This window comes from Suillus subaureus, assembly GCF_016647635.1.
Source record: "Suillus subaureus strain MN1 chromosome Unknown BJ212scaffold_2, whole genome shotgun sequence".
In the NCBI taxonomy this organism is placed as follows: Eukaryota; Fungi; Basidiomycota; class Agaricomycetes; order Boletales; family Suillaceae; genus Suillus; species Suillus subaureus.
The window spans coordinates 794,548-816,554 of NW_024538558.1; the positions used below are offsets into that span (position 1 = coordinate 794,548).

At 48.9% G+C, this 22,007-nt stretch overlaps 8 protein-coding genes across 8 annotated transcripts; 5 read left to right on the plus strand and 3 right to left on the minus strand.

Annotated features, from left to right (window-relative positions):
• Window positions 1-211: 211 nt before the first annotated feature.
• On the plus strand, window positions 212-5,251 carry BJ212DRAFT_1443737 (P-loop containing nucleoside triphosphate hydrolase protein; the record flags this gene model as incomplete). The annotated part of the gene is made up of 19 exons (XM_041337874.1): window positions 212-375; window positions 519-558; window positions 595-768; window positions 833-1,123; window positions 1,174-2,239; window positions 2,266-2,286; window positions 2,336-2,356; window positions 2,411-2,682; window positions 2,736-2,917; window positions 2,989-3,169; window positions 3,224-3,454; window positions 3,501-3,794; window positions 3,847-3,969; window positions 4,033-4,065; window positions 4,119-4,234; window positions 4,315-4,408; window positions 4,459-4,869; window positions 4,922-5,061; window positions 5,122-5,251. The coding sequence occupies 19 exons, from the start codon at window positions 212-214 to the stop codon at window positions 5,249-5,251; spliced, it is 3,984 nt and encodes a 1,327-aa protein (XP_041198915.1).
• Window positions 5,252-6,153: 902 nt separating this feature from the next.
• BJ212DRAFT_289335 (uncharacterized protein) lies at window positions 6,154-7,884 on the minus strand. The gene is made up of 4 exons (XM_041342836.1): window positions 7,351-7,884; window positions 6,396-7,296; window positions 6,214-6,343; window positions 6,154-6,155 (listed from the first exon to the last, which is right to left on the minus strand). Exons 1-3 carry the CDS (start codon window positions 7,648-7,650, stop codon window positions 6,324-6,326), a joined length of 1,221 nt encoding a protein of 406 aa, XP_041198916.1. The 5' UTR covers window positions 7,651-7,884; the 3' UTR covers window positions 6,154-6,155; window positions 6,214-6,323.
• Window positions 7,885-7,902: 18 nt separating this feature from the next.
• BJ212DRAFT_1315410 (uncharacterized protein) lies at window positions 7,903-9,451 on the minus strand. Its single transcript, XM_041334158.1, has 4 exons — window positions 9,397-9,451; window positions 8,594-9,344; window positions 8,400-8,532; window positions 7,903-8,342 (listed from the first exon to the last, which is right to left on the minus strand). Exons 2-4 carry the CDS (start codon window positions 8,976-8,978, stop codon window positions 8,216-8,218), a joined length of 645 nt encoding a protein of 214 aa, XP_041198917.1. The 5' UTR covers window positions 8,979-9,344; window positions 9,397-9,451; the 3' UTR covers window positions 7,903-8,215.
• A 114-nt stretch (window positions 9,452-9,565) lies between these two features.
• Window positions 9,566-11,986, plus strand: BJ212DRAFT_1475062 (exonuclease V a 5' deoxyribonuclease-domain-containing protein; the record flags this gene model as incomplete). The annotated part of the gene is made up of 8 exons (XM_041339192.1): window positions 9,566-9,966; window positions 10,012-10,162; window positions 10,214-10,299; window positions 10,352-10,403; window positions 10,458-10,511; window positions 10,566-11,565; window positions 11,617-11,845; window positions 11,896-11,986. The coding sequence occupies 8 exons, from the start codon at window positions 9,566-9,568 to the stop codon at window positions 11,984-11,986; spliced, it is 2,064 nt and encodes a 687-aa protein (XP_041198918.1).
• Window positions 11,987-12,531: 545 nt separating this feature from the next.
• Window positions 12,532-14,078, plus strand: BJ212DRAFT_289477 (uncharacterized protein). Its single transcript, XM_041342837.1, has 6 exons — window positions 12,532-13,159; window positions 13,213-13,326; window positions 13,386-13,421; window positions 13,476-13,491; window positions 13,544-13,611; window positions 13,672-14,078. The coding sequence occupies exons 1-6, from the start codon at window positions 13,026-13,028 to the stop codon at window positions 14,015-14,017; spliced, it is 714 nt and encodes a 237-aa protein (XP_041198919.1). The 5' UTR covers window positions 12,532-13,025; the 3' UTR covers window positions 14,018-14,078.
• Window positions 14,079-14,139: 61 nt separating this feature from the next.
• Window positions 14,140-18,405, minus strand: BJ212DRAFT_1443739 (uncharacterized protein; the record flags this gene model as incomplete). Its single annotated transcript, XM_041337875.1, has 5 exons — window positions 14,140-17,354; window positions 17,407-17,895; window positions 17,948-18,053; window positions 18,104-18,234; window positions 18,288-18,405. 5 exons carry the CDS (start codon window positions 18,403-18,405, stop codon window positions 14,140-14,142), a joined length of 4,059 nt encoding a protein of 1,352 aa, XP_041198920.1.
• Window positions 18,406-18,695: 290 nt separating this feature from the next.
• BJ212DRAFT_1315425 (uncharacterized protein) lies at window positions 18,696-19,912 on the plus strand. Its single transcript, XM_041334159.1, is given in 7 exon segments — window positions 18,696-18,733; window positions 18,745-18,768; window positions 18,853-19,235; window positions 19,291-19,335; window positions 19,384-19,402; window positions 19,456-19,656; window positions 19,711-19,912. The coding sequence occupies 5 exon segments, from the start codon at window positions 18,885-18,887 to the stop codon at window positions 19,875-19,877; spliced, it is 783 nt and encodes a 260-aa protein (XP_041198921.1). The 5' UTR covers window positions 18,696-18,733; window positions 18,745-18,768; window positions 18,853-18,884; the 3' UTR covers window positions 19,878-19,912.
• On the plus strand, window positions 19,785-20,607 carry BJ212DRAFT_289650 (uncharacterized protein). Its single transcript, XM_041342838.1, has 5 exons — window positions 19,785-19,912; window positions 19,967-20,053; window positions 20,112-20,158; window positions 20,210-20,361; window positions 20,417-20,607. Exons 1-5 carry the CDS (start codon window positions 19,899-19,901, stop codon window positions 20,441-20,443), a joined length of 327 nt encoding a protein of 108 aa, XP_041198922.1. The 5' UTR covers window positions 19,785-19,898; the 3' UTR covers window positions 20,444-20,607.
• The last annotated feature ends 1,400 nt before the right edge of the window (window positions 20,608-22,007 follow it).

The following is a 22,007-nucleotide window of genomic DNA, read 5'->3' on the forward strand; positions in this document are numbered from 1 at the left end:
GGAGATAACTTGCATGCTCCGCCACAGTTGGGTACAAGTACCCGAGGTTAAAGGTGGTCGACTGACTCGCAGGTGGGAACAGCCTCTTAGGTTAGAGCTTACATAATTTTAAATTAATAATTCCTTTCTTGTTTGACCATCCTCAGGTCTCAGGCTTTAAGTTAATCATCCTGGGCGCTCACTTGGAATTTGACGAAGCTGAAAAAAGTTGATGCCTCCTCGCAAGGGCATCGTAAAAACTGGGAATGCAGGAAATTCATCCAAGACCAACAAAAACTCTGGCGCAGGTTCGCCTTCGCAGTTAGGTGATGCAGAGCAAGAAAAACCACTCTTCCCACCCGGATCCAAGTATCCTCTTAGTCTACTTCAAGAAAGGTATGGCTCATGCATGCTTTTTTTGCCTTTGTTGTAGGAGTTCCGTCGCACTCGAAAATGATGCCTGCCAATCATTCGAGAGCATTAACGTACTCTGTATCATCACGACCCACAGATTTCCAGGCTAACTTCCTTATTCACAGGTGTCAAAAAAGTGGCTGGGATAAGCCAACCGTCGAGACAGTGAGTGTGACTATTTTATCAAGCCTTTTGTTATAGCTTAAAATCCGCAAGCGTAAACATGGCAATGATTGGTCTTTCGCTGTTCACATCGCCCGGTTCGATAAGAAAACATCGCAAACAGAAAGTGTCCGACTGGAACCTCACCCACCTTATTTGAGACCAACTACGCTGGAAGCGCGTCATTGGGGTGCCACATACGCTCTGTACCGTGTCAGTGTCTTTTTTTTGTCATGCTTCACATGGCAAGTAGGATTGAGCATGAGTCACCCGGCAGTTCTGTAATGGACTTCAACTTAATCGCGTATTACCACCTGGACCTCGTGATTACTGGACCGAGTTGGCAACAGAACATAAAAATGCTCCAGAGCACATGAAATGGATGTATGATGCTGATCCTTTTGCTGCGCGTAGAGCAGTAGATGAGAGACAAGCGAAGGCAGCCAAAAATCGACAGCAAGGAAATTCAAAAACCTCCATGATGCCGGGGTCCAAGGAGTTTGCTAATTCCCCCGAGGTGAGAATGTCCACTGAGTTGCGGGATTTGGTGGAAGATGTTGTCAAGAAGGTAATCAAACTTCGATGGCAGACGCTATTGTTATTAACCAAATTTCCAAGGGGAATGCACTGCACTTTGGTGAAGACCCTGTGACATCTGTATTGCCCGTGGAGGCTATACCAGCTGTTACTCAGCAGCTCGGCCACTTAGGTTTCAAGTCTGATCAAACACGCAATACATTGGCCTTTCTATCCAAACCTTCGGCTCTCGGGGGTAAATTGTTGAATTCAATGAGCCCGCTGGAGGCGTGCATAGAACATCTAGTTCTTCATCTCCCAGAATGTGACCTTCCCGCGCGCTTCTTTCCTGGAAATAATTCCTCTGATCCATTTATTGTCTCTGGTCACTCCGGCTCTGATGACTTGGCAAAGCGATGGGTGGAGGAGAAAATTATCAAAGAGGCTGGATTTCCTGCATACACCGTCAAAGAGTGTACTGCTGACAGAGACTCAGTAACAAATGTGGATCTGCTGGTAGCTTCTTTAGATCATCGCCTCCTAGGTGAAAGTGCGGGTGCCCAAGCTAATCCAGATGACATGATTCTGGCTAATGTCGTGGACGGTTTACGAAGAAATGCGGACGAAGTAGAGGCTCTTGGGGCCCATTTTGTCGACGCGAACCATGTATCGATGCCTCTGTTCAGCGCGCCCGTGGAGCTACACGTCTTTCTGCCGTCCTGTTCTGACCACTCCTTTCACAGTTATCCCCCTGTGTATATCACATCAAAGTCTATCCCACCGTACATGCGACTTCATCTTCTCTCACAACTGTTGCAAGAAATGAAACAGGATGGGTTTATGGAGTCAGGAGAAGGCTTTCTTATGGCAGCAATGCGAGTCCTCGAGGAGCAATGGGCACAGGTTCAGTCCAACGGTTCGCCAGATGTATCGGAAGTACTAAAATTCTTGATACCTTCGCCCACTGCATCCCCCACCATCCATACAGGCGCTGCTTTACCGACCGGTCTTAACGAAACAGCACGCCACAAATTCCGGCGTCGCGGTGACAATCGACCGAATTCACAGGTTAAGTCAGATTTCGACAAATTATGCCAATCTCAGGCATATGCAACGATGTTATCAGCTCGTAGACGCCTTCCTGCATTTGCTGCCAAGGACAAATTCTGTCCTTGCTCGAGCGCAACCGGGTAGTTGTCGTGGTTGGAGAAACAGGTAAGCCTTGTTATCTGCCACCAGCCCTTAAGTTAAAGTACATCTACAGGGTGTGGCAAAACCACTCAGCGTAAGGCATAGTCAACCCTGTCCATGATGTTTCCTGAGAGGCGTCAATTTAAAGTTCCACAATTCATCCTAGATTCCTTGATACTTTCGGGACATGGTGCTGAAGCTTCGATCATTATCACCCAGCCTCGCAGAATTTCTGCCGTATCTGTTGCTGCGCGGGTTTCTGCAGAACGGATAGACGATGGCTCTGTTGGATATGCTATTCGTGGAGAGACTAAGCATAACCAAGCGACAAAGTTGCTCTTCTGTACGACTGGAGTTGTTTTACGAAGGCTAGGATCCGGCGACGGGCTAAGGGATGTCACACACATTGTTGTCGATGAGGTGCATGCCAACCTTTCATAAATGTCAACCTACGGCTGACTGACTACACGTAGGTTCACGAACGTTCTGTCGATGGTGATTTTCTTCTTCTGGAACTCAAGGAATTGTTAGCACGACACTCTACACTCAAGGTGGTGCTCATGTCAGCAACAATCAATCATGAAACATTTGTGAAATATTTTAACAACGCCCCAATGTTGACTATCCCAGGCTTTACACACCCAATCACAGATATGTACGTAGTCTCTTTGTCTCGACTGCTCGAATACTCGACTACAATCCTCATCCAAAAATGAATTATCACAGGTATCTAGAAGACTACATTTCGTCAATTTCCTATAAGCCGGCATCAGCCAAACCAAATAAAAAAGAATCGGAAGAAGAGAAACATGCATTCAGGAATTACTGTAGTTCGAAGGGCCTCAGCGAGGAGTCAACGTCTGCAATTCAAAACATTATGCACGCGGAAAGGATTGACTATCAGGTTGTATTTTTATGATGTTGCAACACTAGACCAGTAAACTCATCATTCTTGTCTTAGCTGATTGCTGCTATTGTTCAGCACGTCATTGCAACGTCACAGCGAGGCGGGATTTTGATTTTCCTTCCTGGAGTTCAAGAAATTCGTTCTTGTATTGATGTAATGCGTGGCATGCTCGGTGAGAGGGCTGAGATATTGCCTTTACATGCGAACCTGTCAAACGATGAACAACTGGCTGTTTTTGCGAATACAAAACGATGGAAAATCATTGCCGCAACAAACGTTGCCGAGGTTAGTTTGTTGTATCAGTTAGTTCCTATAGCTGAATATTTCAAAGACGTCCATTACCATTGAAGATGTTATCTACGTTGTGGATTCGGGGAGAGTCAAAGAAACGAACTATGATCCAGAGAGCGGGCTGTCTCTCTTGAAAGAACAATGGGTTACACGTGCCGCAGCCCGCCAACGCAGGGGTAGGGCCGGCAGAACGCAACCAGGGGTTTGCTACAAGCTTTATACTCGCAAACAGGAAGAGAAAATGAGCCGTTTCCCAATACCAGAAATACTGCGAACACCGTTGGAGAGCATTTCGTTAACCGTGAAGGTGATGCGCGAGAGTGAGGACGTCAAGGTTAGTGATTCTACGTGATAGGCGCAGTCCATTGACGTAGTCTCTTTTTCAGCATTTCCTAAATCGGGCTATCGATCCTCCCGAAGTGTCTGCAATGGATAAGGCCTGGAATGTCCTTGAGGAGCTCGGAGCCATTGATGCAGATGGCCACTTGACTGCTCTTGGGCGCCATATTGTGCGTGATTGCAGTCGTGTATCTGCGTTCATTGTTTGACTAGCGGACGCGCTGTTTGTATAGTCAATGCTACCCGTGGATTTACGACTCGGGAAGGTTTGTGGTACATTGAATATGGGACGGAGTGACTTATTAACAATGTCTCCCAGATGCTAGTTCTTGGCACGATTTTTCAATGTCTAGACCCAATTCTTACGGTTGTAGCTTGCCTCTCGTCGAAACCTTTATTCCTCAGTCCTATGAATAATAGGGATGAAGCCACTAAGTAAACATTTCGCTATAATGTCCACGACCGGGACTCATTTGCATCCGTAGGGCGAAATCACGTTTTGGCGAAGACAAAAGCGATCTGCTCACAGATGTCAATGCGTATAATGAATGCATGCGCCTTCAGTCTGAGGGCAAGAGTCAAAAAGCATTGAGACATTTCTGTGAAGAGGTATGATGTTTTGCTGTAAGGGAACTCTAGAAATGACCAGTCTTGTGCAGAACTTTATCTCAACGGCCACCGTCAGGGAGATCACCTCATTACGCCGCGACTTCCTCTCCTCTCTTTCAGATCTCGGTTTCATCCCGCGTTCCGCAAGAGCGAGTTCAGAGGAACTGAATGCAAACAGTGCAAACACAAACATTGTCAAAGCCGTCATTCTTGGCGGCCTGTGGCCTCGCGTTGCTCAAGTGCACCTTCCGCGTTCAGCGATCAAATTCGATAAAGTGCAAGCGGGCACTGTTCAGCGCGAAAATACTGCAAAAGAGTACAAGATCCACGATCTGACAGATGTGCGCGTCTTCTTGCATCCCTCGTCTGTCCTCTTTGGAGAGTCGACGTGGAAGTCGCCGTTCCTGGCGTACTTCCAGAAACAGATGACTAGCAAGATTTTCATCCGCGGTGCGACTGAGGTGTGCATTTTTTTTTGACGTGATTGTGGTCGGCATACTAAGTTGCGATCAGGTTCCGATGTACGCATTGCTTCTATTTGGTGGACCTGTGTCGGTCAATCACATCGGGGGCGGTCTCACTGTTGGAAAGGGTGGAAGTATCGTCAAGTTGAAGGCATGGCCCCGCATCGGAATTTTGGTGAACCAACTGAGGTAACTTGTCCCTGTCATCCATTGATCTCAAATACACTGATATTCGAACATTGTATACAGACGTCTCCTTGATGCGCAATTGCAGCAATGTATCGAAGACGGATCAATGTTAACGTTGAGTGCCAGTCAGCATAGTGCAGTGGCCAATGCAATGAGCGCGCTGCTCGCTAACGACGGCCTGTCCGGATAATGCCCGGCAAAAATGCGGCTCGAGTTGACGGTGCGTTACGAATGTAGAAAGTAGGGAGGGCTGCATTAAAATAGTGTATCTCGCTCAAATAGAGTGTGTTGCGAAATGATTAGATAATCTGCTGCGATGATTGCTATGACCCAAGTGTATGCTATATGCTAATGTTTGGTGGGGAATGTATGCTAAGAGCGTGGTATCGACCATATGCCCGTATGTACAATTGCAATAACGTATAAAAATCTGACTAGCGAATCTTCAGCATGTCAAGCCTTCAAGGAACATATAAAAAACCCACCACGACTAACTGACAGGAGAAGTTAGCTATATTCATCCGAAGGGACGTCAACAGCTTGTTCAAGGCCTACAATTGTCCACAAGGCAGTGGACCCACGTCCCGCAGGCTCACCAACGGAAGTCAAAGCCTTCAGAGGTGTTCTTTGAGCTACTTCGGCAGTAGCACTCGGAATGGCTTCTTGAGAGTGCGTCAATTCCGACAAACACTGAGCTAGCTCGTCCACAAGGTTGTCAGGCGGGTATTCACTCTCGGATGCGTCTATTGGCGCAAGGGTGCGAGAGTGCGACTTGAACCCCCGACGACCCTCAGTCCCTTTGTATTTGCGACGTGGTCTCTTGATAAGAACGTCATCCAGGCTACCATTCACTAGATCATGACACTGCCCAGGCATCACAGCATTCCAAGGAGGACCGTATGGCTGCGTGCGAGGAACAGACCGCAAGGAATGCTTGCCTGTCAACTTCGGCATGTTGTCCTGTAACTGCGGTGTGGGCATAGGAGACGGACACTCTAAGCTCGAAGGAGAACTGATGGCAGAGGACTTAAACACGGGAGTAAAGTGGCTCGTGAATGTCCTACGAAGTGCAGATGGCGAATTCGGAAAAATGGCTATACAGAAAACCGTTATTACTTTGTCTCTTGTAAACCTGGAGAATGCGGTGCTTACAAGTGGACGATGTCGCGGAAGGTGCTAAATCAGGCGACAGACCCGCAGGTTTGGGACTTGACCATGGACCAGATAATGAAAACCTCGACCTGCGACTGAATTTCGAAGTCTCAAGTTCTGCAAGCGTAGGCTGATTAAGTATTGATTTGGCATCATATCATTTGATAAGGTGGCACACGCACTGGGGGCAATCTTTGATTTCCTCGTTCGGAAAGGATTCACGTATTCTGCACGATACATTTCACCGGAAGGCGGGAAGGGAGGAGGCGATGGCAACGTTCTCACGGGACACCCGGCTGTAGGGTTTTGCTGTTGAGACTGCTCCTTCGCGCTAGCGTTCATCACAACAGGTGCACACGGTGGAACGCTTGCTGGACGGCGTTTTCCGCTCAGGGCTCTCCGAACAGATGGTAGTCGTAAAGATATGGTCCTCGACGAGCGTGTAGAAGCTGTTCCTTCGGAAAAAGAATCTACTTGAGGTAGGTTCATCGTGCCATGTTCATCACAGCCCAAGCTATTTCGACGACCGTGACGGCATTCACAACGCTCATCGAAACACTTGAGTGGAAGGTCATGTACACGGGTACTCTTTGATGTGGGCGACGACCTGTAATTGCACGCGGTGGTATTACTTTCGTCTCGTACGGTGGATGAGGATGGAACTGATTCCCCTTGTGTTGATCGACGCCTGGAGAATGGAGACATTGCAGGTGGCCAGCGACGCTGAATTGTCGGTGTCATCGGGGACGGGTTCATGCTGACAGACCTCGCCAAACTTGGATTGTAGGATTCTGGCGCTCCGATATTGAAAGAAACATGCCTCGAGGTCACGAGGGGTTGACCCTCGGAACAAGGTGTTTTATGCAGGTCAGGAAACGACGCTGCTCGCCGAAGGGAAGGAGTCTTGGACCCGGGAAGTATCAGCGGTAGTGTCTGAAGCATAGGTTCTGGAGAAGAAGTCAATACAAGACCATAGAGCTTCTTTGGACTGCGAGGGAGTTGGCGAGGGATCGGTTCTCGGTATGGAGGTGCCTGTGTCCTCATCGCAGGGACAATCCAAACCACTCCGAGAGCAAATATACTCTATTCCACGGCTCTATATTTAGAACATCACCCTAGATTAAGCTGTAGACACACCATAACGAATCCAAGAAGACCGAGTAGCAAGGCGAGGATGCCTGCGAGCAGAGTTTGGACTCCAAGTTCGTCTGCGTAATTATCAAATATGATGAAGATCATGGGAACGAAAGTATTGTTAAGGTTCCTCAAGTAAGGACAGCCTCGGGGTGGAGAAAATCGCAGGAATAGATCGAGGCGGCGTCTGAGAGGCGTAGAGGGTGAAACGAAACTACAAGGCATCCATGTGGGGTACCTCAGATGGACCGAGGCACTGGAGGGATATTTGATGTATGATGGGCGACTTTGCTGCTGCTGCATGAAACAAACAGTGATATCAATGCAGCGCAGTGGCAATGAGCATGTCAGCCACAAAGGATGTTCGTGAATTCGTAAAAAAAAGAGAGAGATGGACGGTAAGATGACGTTAGAGGACGTTGGTTCGACGTGAAGGCGGGTCAGCGGGCGAGCGTCGAAGTGGTTCGACGCGAACAGCGTAAATCGGCAGTACTTACATACATACAATCTTAGACTTAATAAAAGTGGAACGACGTCCATTTTAACTCCTACTGCCTCCACCCCGAGCCCGAGCTTGTCGTCGTTCATTTCAATCTCAGCGGCGCTTTGCTATATACATACAACACAAAGTCTATTGAGCAGAACAACTAGAGTTAAGTACTAGTACCAATCTGCACAATCGTAAAAACATGGGGGGACGTAAGACTAGAATGTAAGTAGCACAACAACGTCAACGGTCCAGGAATAGAAGATGCCAAGCAATCGAAGTCCTGTAGTACGAAGGAAAGGACTAAACGCCCAAAATTCAGTCGTCTATAGCATGGAAAGAACGTAAAGTCTTTGAGAAATATCCAATGAATCTGCACGCCTACTCCGTTGGTGAGCACGCGTGGCCATCACTGTCTAGCGAATAACCAGGTTGGCAAGACGAGATTTGACATTCACCAGTGACGCAAGCGACGCCTTCAACATGTGGGATCTTCGTGCAGTCATGCCTTAATAAAAATATAGTGGTCAGCCAAGTATAATCGTGGTCATCACCATATGCCTACTCAATAGGATCAAGACTGGAACAACCGCCGCAGGAGCGCAGATCTGCCGTAAAATCGACACACTCGAATCCTATTGCTTCCCACTCGGCAAACGTGCGAGGGAACTGCCCAGGTGTGCTCAAAACGGGGCAAGCTACAAGCCCGTCGAGACAGAATCCACGAGATTCCGCGGCGGTCGCCGCGCCACCCATCACGTGCTGATTCGTCTAGGCTGCGCCTTTTTGGAGCTGCGGAGTCCTCAGCGGCGCGCCTAGACGGGGCCGGCGCAGCAGCACGGGCGTAATGAGGTGAAGCAGCCAACTGGCGAGCTGACGGCCGCTTTGTAGGAGAGGCTTGAAGAGCAGCGAGACGCTGTAATGGACTGGCCTCGCGAGCAACATAAGCTGCGGATGGCCCGGGAGCGGGAGCGCGTTTGACCAAGGATCGCTTAGCAGGAACCATGGAAGGTCCTGGCTGCCGAGGAAGAATGGGGAGTGCATATCTCTTTGACGGCGTGGGGTTTCGAGCCTGGACATCGAGTGAGGATGCCACGGCGACTGCAAACGAAAAGAGAAAAACAATGAGGAAAGAATTCTTCATGATGTTGACCGGTATGAGGAGAGGAACTAAAAAATGGTCTCCAACGAACGAGGAGCTAAAGGACAGGCGGATTTAAGAAGTAGAGATAAAGAAGCTGTGCAGTAGAAAATGATCTATGATGACGAAGAGGCAATGAGGTTGTAGTAAGGCAAAGCAACTCTCACAGCGCGGTTATCCTGACGGTTCAGGGTAGAGACAATTAGTGGATGCTGGAAGAGTTTGAAAGAGGCGCGGGTAGAAGATTCGGCTGTGTGGCTAGTTTCAAATCGTCAGCCCCACTGATCTCTGCCACAACACCCCTAGCAGGTTCATGCCGATCGGCAGATGAGCAAACGCCATCGAACGTTGATAAGACAAATATAGAGACTTCCAATCTACCCTCAGGACTTTGTCAGACAAAAGCATCACGAGTTCTTACCATCATTGATCGGTAAAGACGTTGAGTAAAGGTGGAGCAGGAAGACGTTCTGCACTGGCAGTTAATTATAATCTTAGTGTCAAATGTCACACTTATCAATGTCACAATAATCACGTGATCTACGTGTCGCAGCTTGCCAAGTCGCGTCTTCTTCCAATTCACCAGTATCATGTCTCACGACGAATTTGAACATTACGACTTTTCAGAATTCACTGAGGAGGAGCTCGCCCGTTTTGATATGAGCGCCACGCAAACTTCCCTGCAGGAGGTCAACCCAACTTCGGAATCGCAGCAAAATATCTCGGCGGGCCCCGGTCTCAGTAGTTTTGGTGGCGGACCTGCGCTTCATATTGCTATTGAGTTCCCGACTGATGCGAATTCTATTGAAGAAACTTCTAAACCTACTGTCAGCACGAGAGTGTCTCATCTCTCGGCCAGCGCAAAGCCCCCGCAGCTAACTAGCCCGCTTTTTTCTGGAATGCGCGAGCGAAATCAGACGAGAAATCTCTACGAGAAGTTTCTATCTTGGAGGAATGCATTCTCCGTGACAGACCTTGTCTCACCTGTTTGGTTGGTTCAAAAGCCGTTCATTCACCCCTTTCTTACATATTATAGGTGTGAAGTACAATACGAGTATGGGTTGTACGGAGAGCGCCACAAACCGCTCGAAAAGCGACCGTCCTCTTTCAAGTCACGAGATGGTAAAAAAATTCAGGTCAAACAAAATGTCGCACAACAGAACGACAGGACACTCAAGAGAGGGGCCGTATGTCTTATCATTTGTTCGTTTTGCGGAAGAAACGACCTTTTATTCTAGTCTATTCACAAGCATCTGGAACTGGAAGTACGGCCAGAAAAAGTTTTTGTCCGTACATCAAATAATGAAGAGCGTTGGGCGTTACGGTATGAATGTTGCATTCCCGTTGCTCAAACCATTTCCTGAGCTGTTCAACAGCCTTTTCAATCTGACTGCGGGCTTAGAACAATTAATGTTTGAGGGGCTAACGGTAGATTTCCCTGATGGTGGGACGATCACGGTTGGTGCTAACGCAATTTTGTAGAGGGAACTCCCAGTTTTCGGAATTACGCATGGGCAAGTCGTTTTCGGAATTATCGTAGGTATCTCCGCACCCAAATAATGAACGATTGACATACATCTGATCTGGCAGGATGAAGTGACTCGCCGTGTTCCATCAGAAGTAAACAAACTTCATAATCCTATCAAACGTAGCCTGGTCTCTTCTGAATCATCTCCCGTCAAGAAGAAGCAGCGTCGGTCGCCGTCCCCATCCCAAAACGACATACCTGTTGTTTGTCCAAATCGGTCTACTCCCGAGGAGACCTGTGCAGCGGATCAGCCCACAACCGAGGAGGAAATTCGTGACAATTCTATGGCAGGAAGTTCGATCCCATGGCCCGTTCATCCAGAACCCATGTTTTACGATTTGACGCTCGTCGACTACAAGACTCGTCGCGTACCATCACTACCCCCAGATGAGGATACGGTATCATCACAAATGCAACTTATGCTTTATCACCGCCTGCTCTCTCCGCTCCTCTCACCGGGAACCTTTGATTTTGATGCACTATGGGCAAAGCAATCCGTCAATCCGCATCGATCATTTACCAGGGAATTTGTAGAAGACATCGGTTTGCTAACAAGAAATGACACAGACCTTCCTTTTCATGTAGATCTGAGTTCCATGGTCGCCGCATGGGTTTCTGTCGTCCACTCGGCTCGGAGCAGCGGTGAACGACTGAGAGGCGTCCATTCCGAGCTGCAAATTATCTACCGGAGAGCTGGGGTCAAGAAGGACTCGATTCATAATCGAAAACAAAAGGCGAAAACCGGTGAAAAGGCAGTCGATAACCCCCCGGGAAGGCTTGCCTCCCAAGAGGAATTAGATATAGCTCGTGCCATTGAAGAAAGTTTACGCCCGCCTAGTCAGGATGCCGGAGAGGCCAGCACTTCTCAGGCTGCAGGCCACAGCATAAAGATTGCATCTGCACAGAGCGAAAAACTTCCAGATGATGAGGTTATTGACCTCACTAGCCCTGTTCGGGAACATTCTGAGCCGACATTGGTAGTGCAAGGTTCGTTGCCTGCCGGCACCTGTGACAATCCCGACTTCAATCCACAGTCGATTGCCATGAAAGGTCTCGAAGCGAGTCAGTGTGAAACCTCGTCGAGAATTCTAGTATATTAACGCTTACGCACAGCTCCAGCGGCTGATGAATCAACTGGCTTAAAAGAAAATGGGAATCTTCCTGATCAAAATGGTGACTCTCTAGTTGAAGAAGATACCTCTGGCCTTTCGACGATATTAGGTACTAGGAAGTTCTTCATGGACGAGGACCGGCTCGATGCACATCTTATAGATGTTCTCCGTTGGTGGTTCGGCTTCCGTCCTCCTAGGGGCGTTGAACTCGCGCAGTCCAATCGGTGTGGGTGAGTTCTCTCAGTAGGCAGTGTCGTGAAAGCTATTCACACCTCGACAGCACTTGCGAATATCTAGACAGTTGCGAATGGAGAGAACGGAAGGCTTTCGAGGCTAGTAGCATCGCTTTCGGAAAGCGTAAGGCGACATAGTCTTCAAGCAGTTAAACTCGTTGGTCATAACCCGAAGCAAGCGAAGGATCGATTGTATCTGGGCGGAACAATATAACTACGGATGTATTTAATTTCGTGCATACAAGGTAGGCTACTGGGTTGGACCCTCGCAGACTTAGAGAGCCTGACTTCTACAGATGCACGCCTATTCTCACCTCGATATCGTGTTACGCACGTGTCCCCCATGGTTTCGACAGATCTCTCACCTTCTTTCGTTTCGTCTTAGTGTGGAACATTAGGCTTGTATAGACAAAATCTTGCTTTGATCTCTAATGATATATGGTCTTAACATATCTACCTCAACCAATCCTTAGCTGCTATACACCCCTATGTCAATTTTCGACGTAGTCATCCAATCAACAGCGATCCTCGTTCCTGATTAACGTACCAACTGACGAAGGTTCTTACTACATGTCACATGTAGTACCTGAGTTGCATCTATAGCACAACTGACCAGCCAATCAACTTCGTTCTTCGTTCCTGGGGATGGCGAGCAAGCTCAACTTAGAATGCTGAAAGCCAGTAGCGTGGTCAGCTAATTATTGACAACGCAGACCACTATGAAACCGAAAGCAGTGGAACTGGTTAGATCAACCGCTGGGGTAATAATAACGAGCTTACAAGGCGCCCATCGCCACATCATCCGCTTAGATGTATGACGTCTGATCGTCCAAGCGCTTATGTTGCATCGAAACCTGAGTGCAATGCCTCGGCAGGTTGAACTTGAAGGGGCCCGTGGAAGTTTCCACGAGTCGCCATCGCAATGGTTTGCTAGGCGGTGTCACCGTATTGTGGACCATGCAACACCCAGTACTAGACCAATACTGGTTCTTGCTGTTGTGACGACGCGTCCCAGCCTCGACAATTGGACTGGGTAAAGCTGTGGCAGTGCCAGCTAGTAAAGTTGCAACGTTGAGCTGTCTTTTTCGGACTATTAAGGTCCCGGATGATGCATTGATCATATCGGGGACCACGTTACCATAAACCACAACGTTGACCTCCGCTGTACAGTCACGAAATGGATGGTTGGGTTGATTACATTCATTTTTCGTTCCTCGGTGAACATATCCTCTTGAGTTCTCTGCGCCTACACACTGTCTGGGATTTATTCCTCGGTGTTATCCTGACTTCTGTCATATGTTTTTCCGAGAGGTTCGTGATACAAACTCGTCCTTTCACCCACTCTGAGTGATTGAAAACAAAAGATTCTTGTCGTTTGCTATTACCAAGCATTGGCGTCCTCATTTCATTGGTCGTTCGCGACTAGCAAAAGCAGTATGGAGAGCAACGTTATATGGTGTTGCAACAACACTTAGACTGTGAGTTGGGTCTTCACCAATCTACAAAAAAACAATGTCGAACTGTGAAATATCACCAGACTTTACATGCTTATCGCCATGTCATATCAAGTAGGGTGAGTCACACTTTTTCAATGGAAGCTAAGCTGGCCTGACCGGCTTTGAGCAAGTCTCATCCTTGCCGTTGTGAGTCCCAATAGTCATGTGAGATCATTGCAGAAAATTTACTCTCCAAAAGGTTGTCATGTTGTCAGTCGGACAATTCCTCTTCGAGTATGTTGATGCTGCCCCAGCAAAATCAACCACGTAAGTGTCTTATTTATCGTAAAGTAGCTTATAGAGGCTAATCAAACCCCTCCTACTAAGCTATGATAAGATTAGAGATCCTCTCCTGGACTCTGAGAGTGAGGACGACTCATACAATATGTCTACACGATCATGGCAGCCCAAAACCCGCCGAACGAAGCCAAAACCAGAGGCTATTCTTATTCACCCCGGCGACTCTAACCTCGCCCGCGCCGATGCTGCGGCGCAGGAACTTGGCATAGCTGGTGACACCGAGCGAGTAAAAGTCAATCGCTATCCTGTTGATCAGGATGCTTGGGAGCATGGGAAGGGTAGAGACATAGCCCGACAATTACTTGGAAGCACAGCACGACGTCCTCAGTCCCCGCCAGATAATCCCATGTCCCAGATTTCCAATGAGTCTTGAGCCCCGAGGGTTCAGAAATTGTAGCACGTCAGATTGTTGTATAAATGATCTTTACAAGCCATTGCAAGCCATACGTGAACGAACATGAGCAAATATATTATAGGTCGGGTGAATGTACATGTTTAGCTGTCCTTGCCAACTTCCCCGGAGACGAGACCAGCTCGTTTGGGGGTAAAATCTCCTCTACGAGGGATAGGAGCTCGAGGTGAATCAACCTCAGTTTTACGCTGCCATTGGTCAATGAGTTTCCCCACTCCCTGATAAGGTTTATCAGGCGATGGCGAGCGCGGCTCTTCTAGAGGTGTGGAGGGTTTTGGGGAGGAAAATGGTAGCGATACTGAAAGCCCGTCCAAGGGGCCGGTCCGTGATGATCCAGATGTGAATCGACTGGGTGTCCCGGAGGGTAATCCTACAACAGAATTTCTTAAATTCATGTCTGCCTTGCTCTGGTCCTGACCGGCAAGGGCTGCCCTGGCTAAATCTATCGCAGATGGTCGTGGTTTCCCTGAGTCAACTCCGGGACCCGACTCCTCAGGAGCGGGTGTAATGACTCTGGAGGCTGTGAATCTCGACACTAATGGGGAGCTTGGGCTTGTGCCCGTGACGTCTACAGCACGACCAATTCCAGTAGACGAGGTTGGCATCTTCAAACCTGTTGATTTGGGAGTCATCACAGGCGGACCTGAGCCTGGGCCTGGGCCTCTGACTTTGCCCCCGATAGCTTCGAAGCGCTGGACCATGTCTGTTATCGAGGTCCGCCGAGCGCCGTGTTTGCGAGAGTTGTCTTCTGGAACAGATAGACCCGTAGGGTTTGATGGTGTGTCCGTCTTTCCATCCGAAGTAGACTTTGACATCGGAAAGGCAAGCATAGACTGCGGCCTCGCGCGAAAGGATGAGACGGGGGTATTGCCAGATGAGGGGGTGTTTGCAGCAGATGCCTGCTTTGTATGAGGTAAGGGTCGCTTAGGAGACCGGCTTGGTGAACGACGCTGAGAGGCATTGAGCTCTGAAGGTTGTGACTGCATTCGGGGCGATACAGGCCTCGGCCTAGCCATTGAAGAAACGGCAATTGATCTGCTCTTTTGTAGTTTTACACCAATTTCCCTGGTCGGATCACTGAATGCAGCAACGGCAGGACTGTGAATGGAATCCTTTGGTCGCTCTTTCGTCTGTACCACACCTCCTCCCCATAGATCAACGAGGTCATGCACGGAACTTTGCCGGCCCCTCGTCTTTCGTCTTCGCGATGAACCTGTCTTCTCAACTAGTTTCCCCCACCCAACAGCATCCTCTGGCTCCTCTTCCCCATCACTTGACGAATCATGAATTTTAGTTGGCTTCGGCGACTCAGAGATAGGGATAGCTCTCCACCTATCTGAGTCATCCTGCGAGGGACGCTTCGATGGCTGCGATGTCACTCCCTGACGAGACTCTAGATCCGGCTTCAGTGCAAGAGCAGCAATTACTGGTTTGGGCGCAACCACTGGCAGCTCTCTAGGTTTCTTTGGTGTCACAGGGGCACTTTGCTTCCGCTCTCTAACACTGGTACCTCGCGCATGCGTCTTGGATGGCGATGGAGGAGTTTTCACTCGATGGGGAGGCTGTTGAGCGGTGACAGCTTCCTGTGGTGATTGTATAGTTGTTGTGTTCTCCTCGATGAATGATGATCGCTTGTTCGTAAACTCGCGCAGAACGGGCGTCGGAGGGAGGTTGCTAGCTTGAGCCTGAGCAAAAGATCCGTCCTTGATTGGGGAGATGAGGGCATCAATGTCGCCTGTCAACCAGTCTTTTGGTTTGCGTGACACTGGAGCTGGGGTAGCAAGGTCCTGAGTACCAACGTCATCGATGAGCTGTGCCTGAGGTATGGCTTTGACAGCAATACTGCTGCGATGTCTCCTCGAAAGCGAAGGGCGGGAGATAGGTCGATAGGATGCGGGCTTCGGAGACGGCGTGTTTTCACCAATGCCATTACCCAGTCCAACGGACCTCTGAAATTTGTCCTTCTCGGAATCACGCATCGCCACCCCGGTGACATGCTCTGAGCGCGAACCAAGAGTAGTGCTTGGAGCAGCACGCTGAGAAGTCGGCTGAAGCGACGAGGAAGGTGCAAAGAAAGGCTCGGACAAATCAATTACTTTTTCGCGCTCCTTATGATGCTCCGATGACTCGAGCTGCCAGCTTGGATGGCCGACAGGAGGTGCCGACCCACCAAACGTTGCATCAAGCTCTTCTACTGAAGGAAATCGTGCCTCGGCAGAAACTTCGCCCCTCTCTGGAAGCGAAGAAGGGATGGATGGAGGAGGTTGCATTGATGGACTAGAACGCCACGCAGCGTTCGCAGTCGTCAATTGTGCTGGAGGACGGGGCGAAGACGTTGGTTTGATCGGGGCTAGTGATGGTTTCGCGACGGATATAGATGGACTAGGAGTGATGACAGCGCGATTGTTTCCATTAGCTGCAACAAGGCCAGTCCTCAGCTTTCGTGCCTCTCCCAGAGTAGGTGTGGATGCTGAAGGTGGTGTGAAACCTAGACCATCGAACGCGTCCTTACTCTTCGTAACCACAAGTCTCGTGTTACGCGACCCCTCAGGCGGGGGAGCAAGCTTTGAAATACGCTCTTTCCCAGAACTTGAGGATGACCCCATTCCTGTCACAACGGTAGTCCCTCCAGCCTTTGCACCGTCAAAGGCGCTCCATAGCTTTTCTCCGAAATTGTCACCAAATGCAGTGACCCCTGGTGTTGGCGGATCATCCGAGATCGCTTTTGATGCACGCGTCTCAACACTCCATGCATCGTCCAAAGGAGGCGCGGATACTTTAGGCTTCCAAACACTTGCAGTTACACCACCTGATTTGTGAGCCCTGATGCCCGCAGCAGCGAGAACAGTGGGAGAGCTTTTCATCTCTTTCCATGCCTTGTCCTCCTCTGCGCCAAATGAGGCATCAGGCCTTTTTGGCAGCTTCGGCGGACTGGGAGGCCGGGAGGTCGATGAAGGAGTACTGGTGTCGCTCTGTTGCTGCGAATAATATGGCCGGCCACGCCGCATTGGTGCGATAGCCTCCAGCACCCTATCACGCGCTTGAACGCCTGTACTTATGTCCTGGGGCTGAGCTGGCGGGGCTTGTTGAGTAGCAGGATCTGTGCCTGGCGCTCGACGATAAGACACAAGGTTGTCAAGAGCATTCGTGGATGATAACTGTAAAGCTCGAGGGGAAAGGGGCGGGGGCGGGGGAATGTCGTAGGTGAAGCGCGATTTGGTACCTCGTACGGTGTGCACTTGAGCGAGAAGTTCAAATACTGTAGGTCGCTGTGTGCCGTGCTCACGAAGCATGGAGGCTGCATGACAACTCAGCATATTCGGATGCGATGGAAGTGAAGAATAACACACCGATCAGTGTGTTCATTTGCGATGAGTAAACGGGATATGGCGGGATGCGGTACTGTACGTTCAAAATTGCCAAGGGTCCATGTTCTTCGAAAGGAGTGGTGTAATAACACAGTTTGTACAATAGCACTCCAAGTGCCCAAACGTCAGATTTCTCGTCAACAGAACGGCGAAGGTATGGGTCGACCATTTCAGGCGCCCTGTACTGTAGTGTGGTGTGTCTGTTCAAGTCTGCCTCGAGAGCTCTAACCTCAGCTGTGGTAGATGGTGGTCGAGGCGCGACTGGTGTAGCAGAGCCAAAGTCACAGAGCTTAAAGACGTTATTGGAGGCCTGGAGAATGTTCTCCACCTTCAGATCACGATGAAGAAGGGCGGGGCGAAGGTTATGCATGGCAGCAACACCTTCACAGACGTCTACAAAAATCTGGAGGATCTCTGCTTCTGTGAGACGTTCGCGCAAACGTCTATTCATCATGTCAATAATTCCACCACCTATGTCTGAGTAAGACCACATCAAATATGTAAATCTTGCAAAAACACTTGCCCGGACAAAACTCCATGAGGATGAAGACTTCATACATGCCGGTTGCCATTTTGTGCCACGCAGCATCGATCAGATGCACCACATTTGGGTGCCCCTTCAGTATCCTCTACAGGCAGATTCAGTAAGTACCGATTAAGCAGCTTGGGTGCTTCGAACCATGATATCGACTTCTTTCTTAACCTCCGCAAGCATGGCCTCATTAGGAACGCCGATGCGTTTGAGAACATGATGCGTCGTGTTATACACGGGAGTGGGAGTCCTAACAAGATACACATGAGAGAATCCGCCTTTGAACAAAATGTTAACGCTTTGATGAGGCTGCCAGGTGGAGTCAACACACCTTGACTGAGATACCGCTCAACTTGGACCGTGTACTTGTTAACGGAGATGGTTTGACCTGGAACAAGAGTGCCCTTGTTCTGCTGTGCATAAACTTGTAATGCCTGCTGCTGCTGCATGGTGATAACAGGCAGCGATAGAAATATTAAACTGCTGCTGTCGCAGCTACAGCAGCTGCCAATTACCGTCACAGCGGTAGTATCGCGTCCAAGTTTGTGGCATCCTATTTTTGGCCATCTGCGCTTATGTAAGCAGTACACAGATTGATCACGTGTATATTTACGCTACGTAGCACAGCATAGCACCATGAGTTGGTGACCTGAAACTTTCAAGTTGATCTGCAGTTTGTGAGGAACTCATCATTAAAGTTCTTCTATAAGTATACATGTAGGTGGTATCAACCCTAGTAACGTAGCCAGCCAATTAACTTCGTTCTACGTGGGAATAGGTGGGAATATTAACGCGACATTCCCGATAACCGTCGATAACGGCCCACCCGGCCCATCTGTGTCTTAAAGAAGCTCTTGACGAGCATACCTACTAATATATATATCAGTGCTTATTGATTTCTCTCATAGATACCTCCAGCTCGAACGCAATGGCGAACAACCTTCTTCGAAGTCCAGCACATGCAAGCACAATTCCCTTTTCTCGGCCTCCAACTCCTGGAGCACATCCTCTTCAAATCGGCTTCTGTGGTCTTGGGGCCATGGGCTATTTCATGGCCCGCAATCTAGCTAACTCCTTTAAATCTCAACTACCGCCCCTCCTTGTGTACAACAGGACTGTGGCAAAGTCTCAGAAACTCCTCGCAGAAGTTGGCGCATCCGCCGTCAAAATCGCCGACACTCTCGACCAGCTGGCTACGGAGTGTGACATTATCTTTACTAATCTCGGGAACGATGCTGTGGTAACGAGCATCTACAACGAGTTTGCAAAGGCTCTTGCTGTACGCTGCAATCATATCTTCTTGCAAGATAAGATAATCATGATGACATCATCAGCAATCGCCTCCAACCAAGGTCAAAATCTTCGTTGAAATGAGCACAGTAAGCCTGATATATGCTTCTGGTTTTCATACTCACTGATGATGTCAGGTTTACCCTACGTTGGCTGGTGCGTAAAACATTTCTCCGCCACTAATAGAATTATGAACAAGTCTGCTATAGGCGATCTTGACAGACTGCTGTCGAGCTTTCCGCATGTCCACTTTGTCACTTCACCCATATTTGGACCTCCCCCAGGGGCAGATAAGGCCACGCTTGTCATTGCCATGAGTGGAGACTACCGGTCCAAGAAGGAAGTCGCCTTTCTCCTTGTCCCTGCAGTGGGCCGCAAGGTGATTGATCTCGGAGGAAATGTAGAAAAAGGTAAGAATGTGTGAGAGCGATGGCGAGAAAAGTCTTAAATAGTAGGGTTTTCAGCTCCGACACTAAAGTTGATCGGTAATGGTATGATCATGGGTATGAATGAGCTCCTCGCCGAAACTCTGACGCTCGGAGAAAAGTCTGGCATCGGACAGCAGACTGTATACGATCTGGTGAAAGGTAAACTTCGGGACATATCCTGCTCTACCTCGACAGGGAGCTGACAATGATCGTATTCAGAAATCATGCCGGCACCAGGGTATGTACGCTGTCAATCACATTTCGAATTGTTGAAGCCGACACATGATAATAGTTTAGTGGCCTATGGTCACAAGATGGTCAACGACTTGTTTGATGGCTCCGTAGGTTTTGCCATAGATGGTGGAATAAAAGACGCCAAGTCGGTGCCCCGAGACACTCGCAATGAACATTTCTTTCTAATATGATTTTCAATCCAGTCACATTCGCCGCCTGTCCGCGGAGCTGAACTGCCCGATGCCTGCAGGTATGAACAATTTGACCTTCACGCATGCAGAGATACTCATTCATTTTATAGTTGATAACACGCATCGTGGCCTGATCACTGCCCGGGCGATACACCAGGCACAGACAGTTGCAGGGACGCAGCAGTGGGACATCATAGACTGGAGCGCATTGATTGCAAGCAGCCGAGTTGCTGCTGGATTGAATCCATTCGACAGCAAGAAGGTTAGTGCTCGAGTTCTCGATTCCCTTCATGATGGTATACTGAAGTCGAGTCCAGGGAACAGGAGTCGTACGAGAAGACTGAGGAATGAGTACTGAGCGCTAAATCATCTCGAGCATTGGAAGTCAAGGTGTATTATTTTGACAGGATAGCCATAGATTTGTATGAAGACACGAATGTACCTTCAATAAAGACACGTAACTCTGGAATCGTCGGAGAAATGAAAACCGCCCTTCATCGACATAAGACGGTCGGTCGTGAGACTAAAACCATCTGCAGGTGTGCAATCTATGTTTGATATTCAGGACTACGCTTCTACACCGGGCAGACAATATTGAGCAAAGTAATAACCTGTACTTCCTGCTGCTGACACACCAAGGCAATCATGTCCATTGTGTACTTCACCCCTTGCCTCTGAAGGGATTCATAGTATTCCAATGTTGCTGAGCTGCAGTTGGCCTCCGAAGAGGCCGATGCCAAGTACTGTCTTTACCGCCGGGAGAAGGATTAGCATTGAGTGCACGGACATTGTTTATATTCTCCCTGAATATGACCTGCGAGCCGAATGCTACACACATGCCAAACTTGCAGTAATCGTGACAACAGCCTAGGTTCTATCGTCGTACTAGCAGGCTCTGAAGATGTGACATCCACATCGCCTAATGATTGAGTGCTGCCCGAGACATTAGATAGTAGGAGTAAGATACCCACTTGCGTCTCAACGTTTACCCGTGAGTGGGGATAATACACCCACATAAAAACCCATTTGATACTGTGGCCAGAGCCATGTGTTTTCAGAAAATGAGTGCCGTACACTCCATCGATAACCATTTGTAGTTTCGCCCTCAGCGAGTGAGGAAGCCTCGTCACAGAGTTGCACGCTATGCGCACAATGATTAGCAAAAAAAATCAGCCGGAGAGCGGATATATGGTGTGTGCTCTCAGAGGCATCGCAACCGAAATGACACCAAGGCGGCGTATCACGAAAACGACGATGCTGCACCCGCGCAGTGTCAAGTTACGATGATTGAGCATATAGTTGTACGGCGGCAGAGAATGAACTAGACATCCGTGTGTACGGCGAGGCAAGTAGGAAATAGCTGTCGTACAGTGCGAGAGTCAAGGCTTGGGCCGGATGGATGGAGTTATCCGACAAATAAGCATCCTCAAGTGAGTCAAGTCGAGAAACAACAAAAGAACACAAATTACACTCGATGAAGGAGGGAAAATAACCATCGGTACAACGAACACACCGGCTGAGTGTTCCAGATGTGGAGCAGAGTGTGCACCTGGAAGCACATCTAGAACCAAGTGAACTGTGAACATCGTGGCTGTGGGTCACGTAGCATGTTGTGATCGCATTGTGCAGGTACTAAGTGGTTGGATCCATGGCAGTCGGACGGGTCGGATGTCTCGGAGTCCCGGATATTCTGAGAACGAGATATCATCGTTTCTTTCAAACGTAGATTTTGTATTACGTCCGCGACTGCGCGACACTCTCTGGGACTGACATAATAACCCGAACCAACAGAAATCATGACTCATAGCGGTCAGGTAAGACATTCAAATTAGGATGTCAAACCACTTACCAGGAGAACAACGTGATGCGCTAAGGGTCGGGCCCGACGAAAAACCTGTCTTTCATCGG

Excerpts from the sequence above, each read along its gene's own strand:
- BJ212DRAFT_289650 (XM_041342838.1), top strand. Across the intron at positions 20,054-20,111 it reads GGTGGAATAAAAGACGCCAA|TCACATTCGCCGCCTGTCCG; the intron begins GTCGGTGCCCCG and ends TTTTCAATCCAG. Across the intron at positions 20,159-20,209 it reads GAACTGCCCGATGCCTGCAG|TTGATAACACGCATCGTGGC; the intron begins GTATGAACAATT and ends TTCATTTTATAG.
- BJ212DRAFT_289335 (XM_041342836.1), bottom strand. The coding sequence starts at position 7,650 with ATGCAGCAGCAGCAAAGTCGCCCATCATACATCAAATATCCCTCCAGT. Across the intron at positions 7,297-7,350 it reads GTCTTCTTGGATTCGTTATG|AGTATATTTGCTCTCGGAGT; the intron begins GTGTGTCTACAG and ends GCCGTGGAATAG. Across the intron at positions 6,344-6,395 it reads GAAATCAAAGATTGCCCCCA|CCTACGCTTGCAGAACTTGA; the intron begins GTGCGTGTGCCA and ends ATACTTAATCAG.
- BJ212DRAFT_1315410 (XM_041334158.1), bottom strand. The coding sequence starts at position 8,978 with ATGAAGAATTCTTTCCTCATTGTTTTTCTCTTTTCGTTTGCAGTCGCC. Across the intron at positions 8,533-8,593 it reads CAGCCTAGACGAATCAGCAC|CTTGCCCCGTTTTGAGCACA; the intron begins GTGATGGGTGGC and ends ACGGGCTTGTAG. Across the intron at positions 8,343-8,399 it reads TCCAGTCTTGATCCTATTGA|GCATGACTGCACGAAGATCC; the intron begins GTAGGCATATGG and ends ATTTTTATTAAG.
- BJ212DRAFT_1315425 (XM_041334159.1), top strand. The coding sequence starts at position 18,885 with ATGGCGAACAACCTTCTTCGAAGTCCAGCACATGCAAGCACAATTCCC. Across the intron at positions 19,236-19,290 it reads AGTTTGCAAAGGCTCTTGCT|CAATCGCCTCCAACCAAGGT; the intron begins GTACGCTGCAAT and ends TGACATCATCAG. Across the intron at positions 19,657-19,710 it reads CGGAGGAAATGTAGAAAAAG|CTCCGACACTAAAGTTGATC; the intron begins GTAAGAATGTGT and ends TAGGGTTTTCAG.
- BJ212DRAFT_289477 (XM_041342837.1), top strand. The coding sequence starts at position 13,026 with ATGGATGGTTGGGTTGATTACATTCATTTTTCGTTCCTCGGTGAACAT. Across the intron at positions 13,160-13,212 it reads GTCATATGTTTTTCCGAGAG|ATTCTTGTCGTTTGCTATTA; the intron begins GTTCGTGATACA and ends TGAAAACAAAAG. Across the intron at positions 13,612-13,671 it reads GCCCCAGCAAAATCAACCAC|CTATGATAAGATTAGAGATC; the intron begins GTAAGTGTCTTA and ends CCTCCTACTAAG.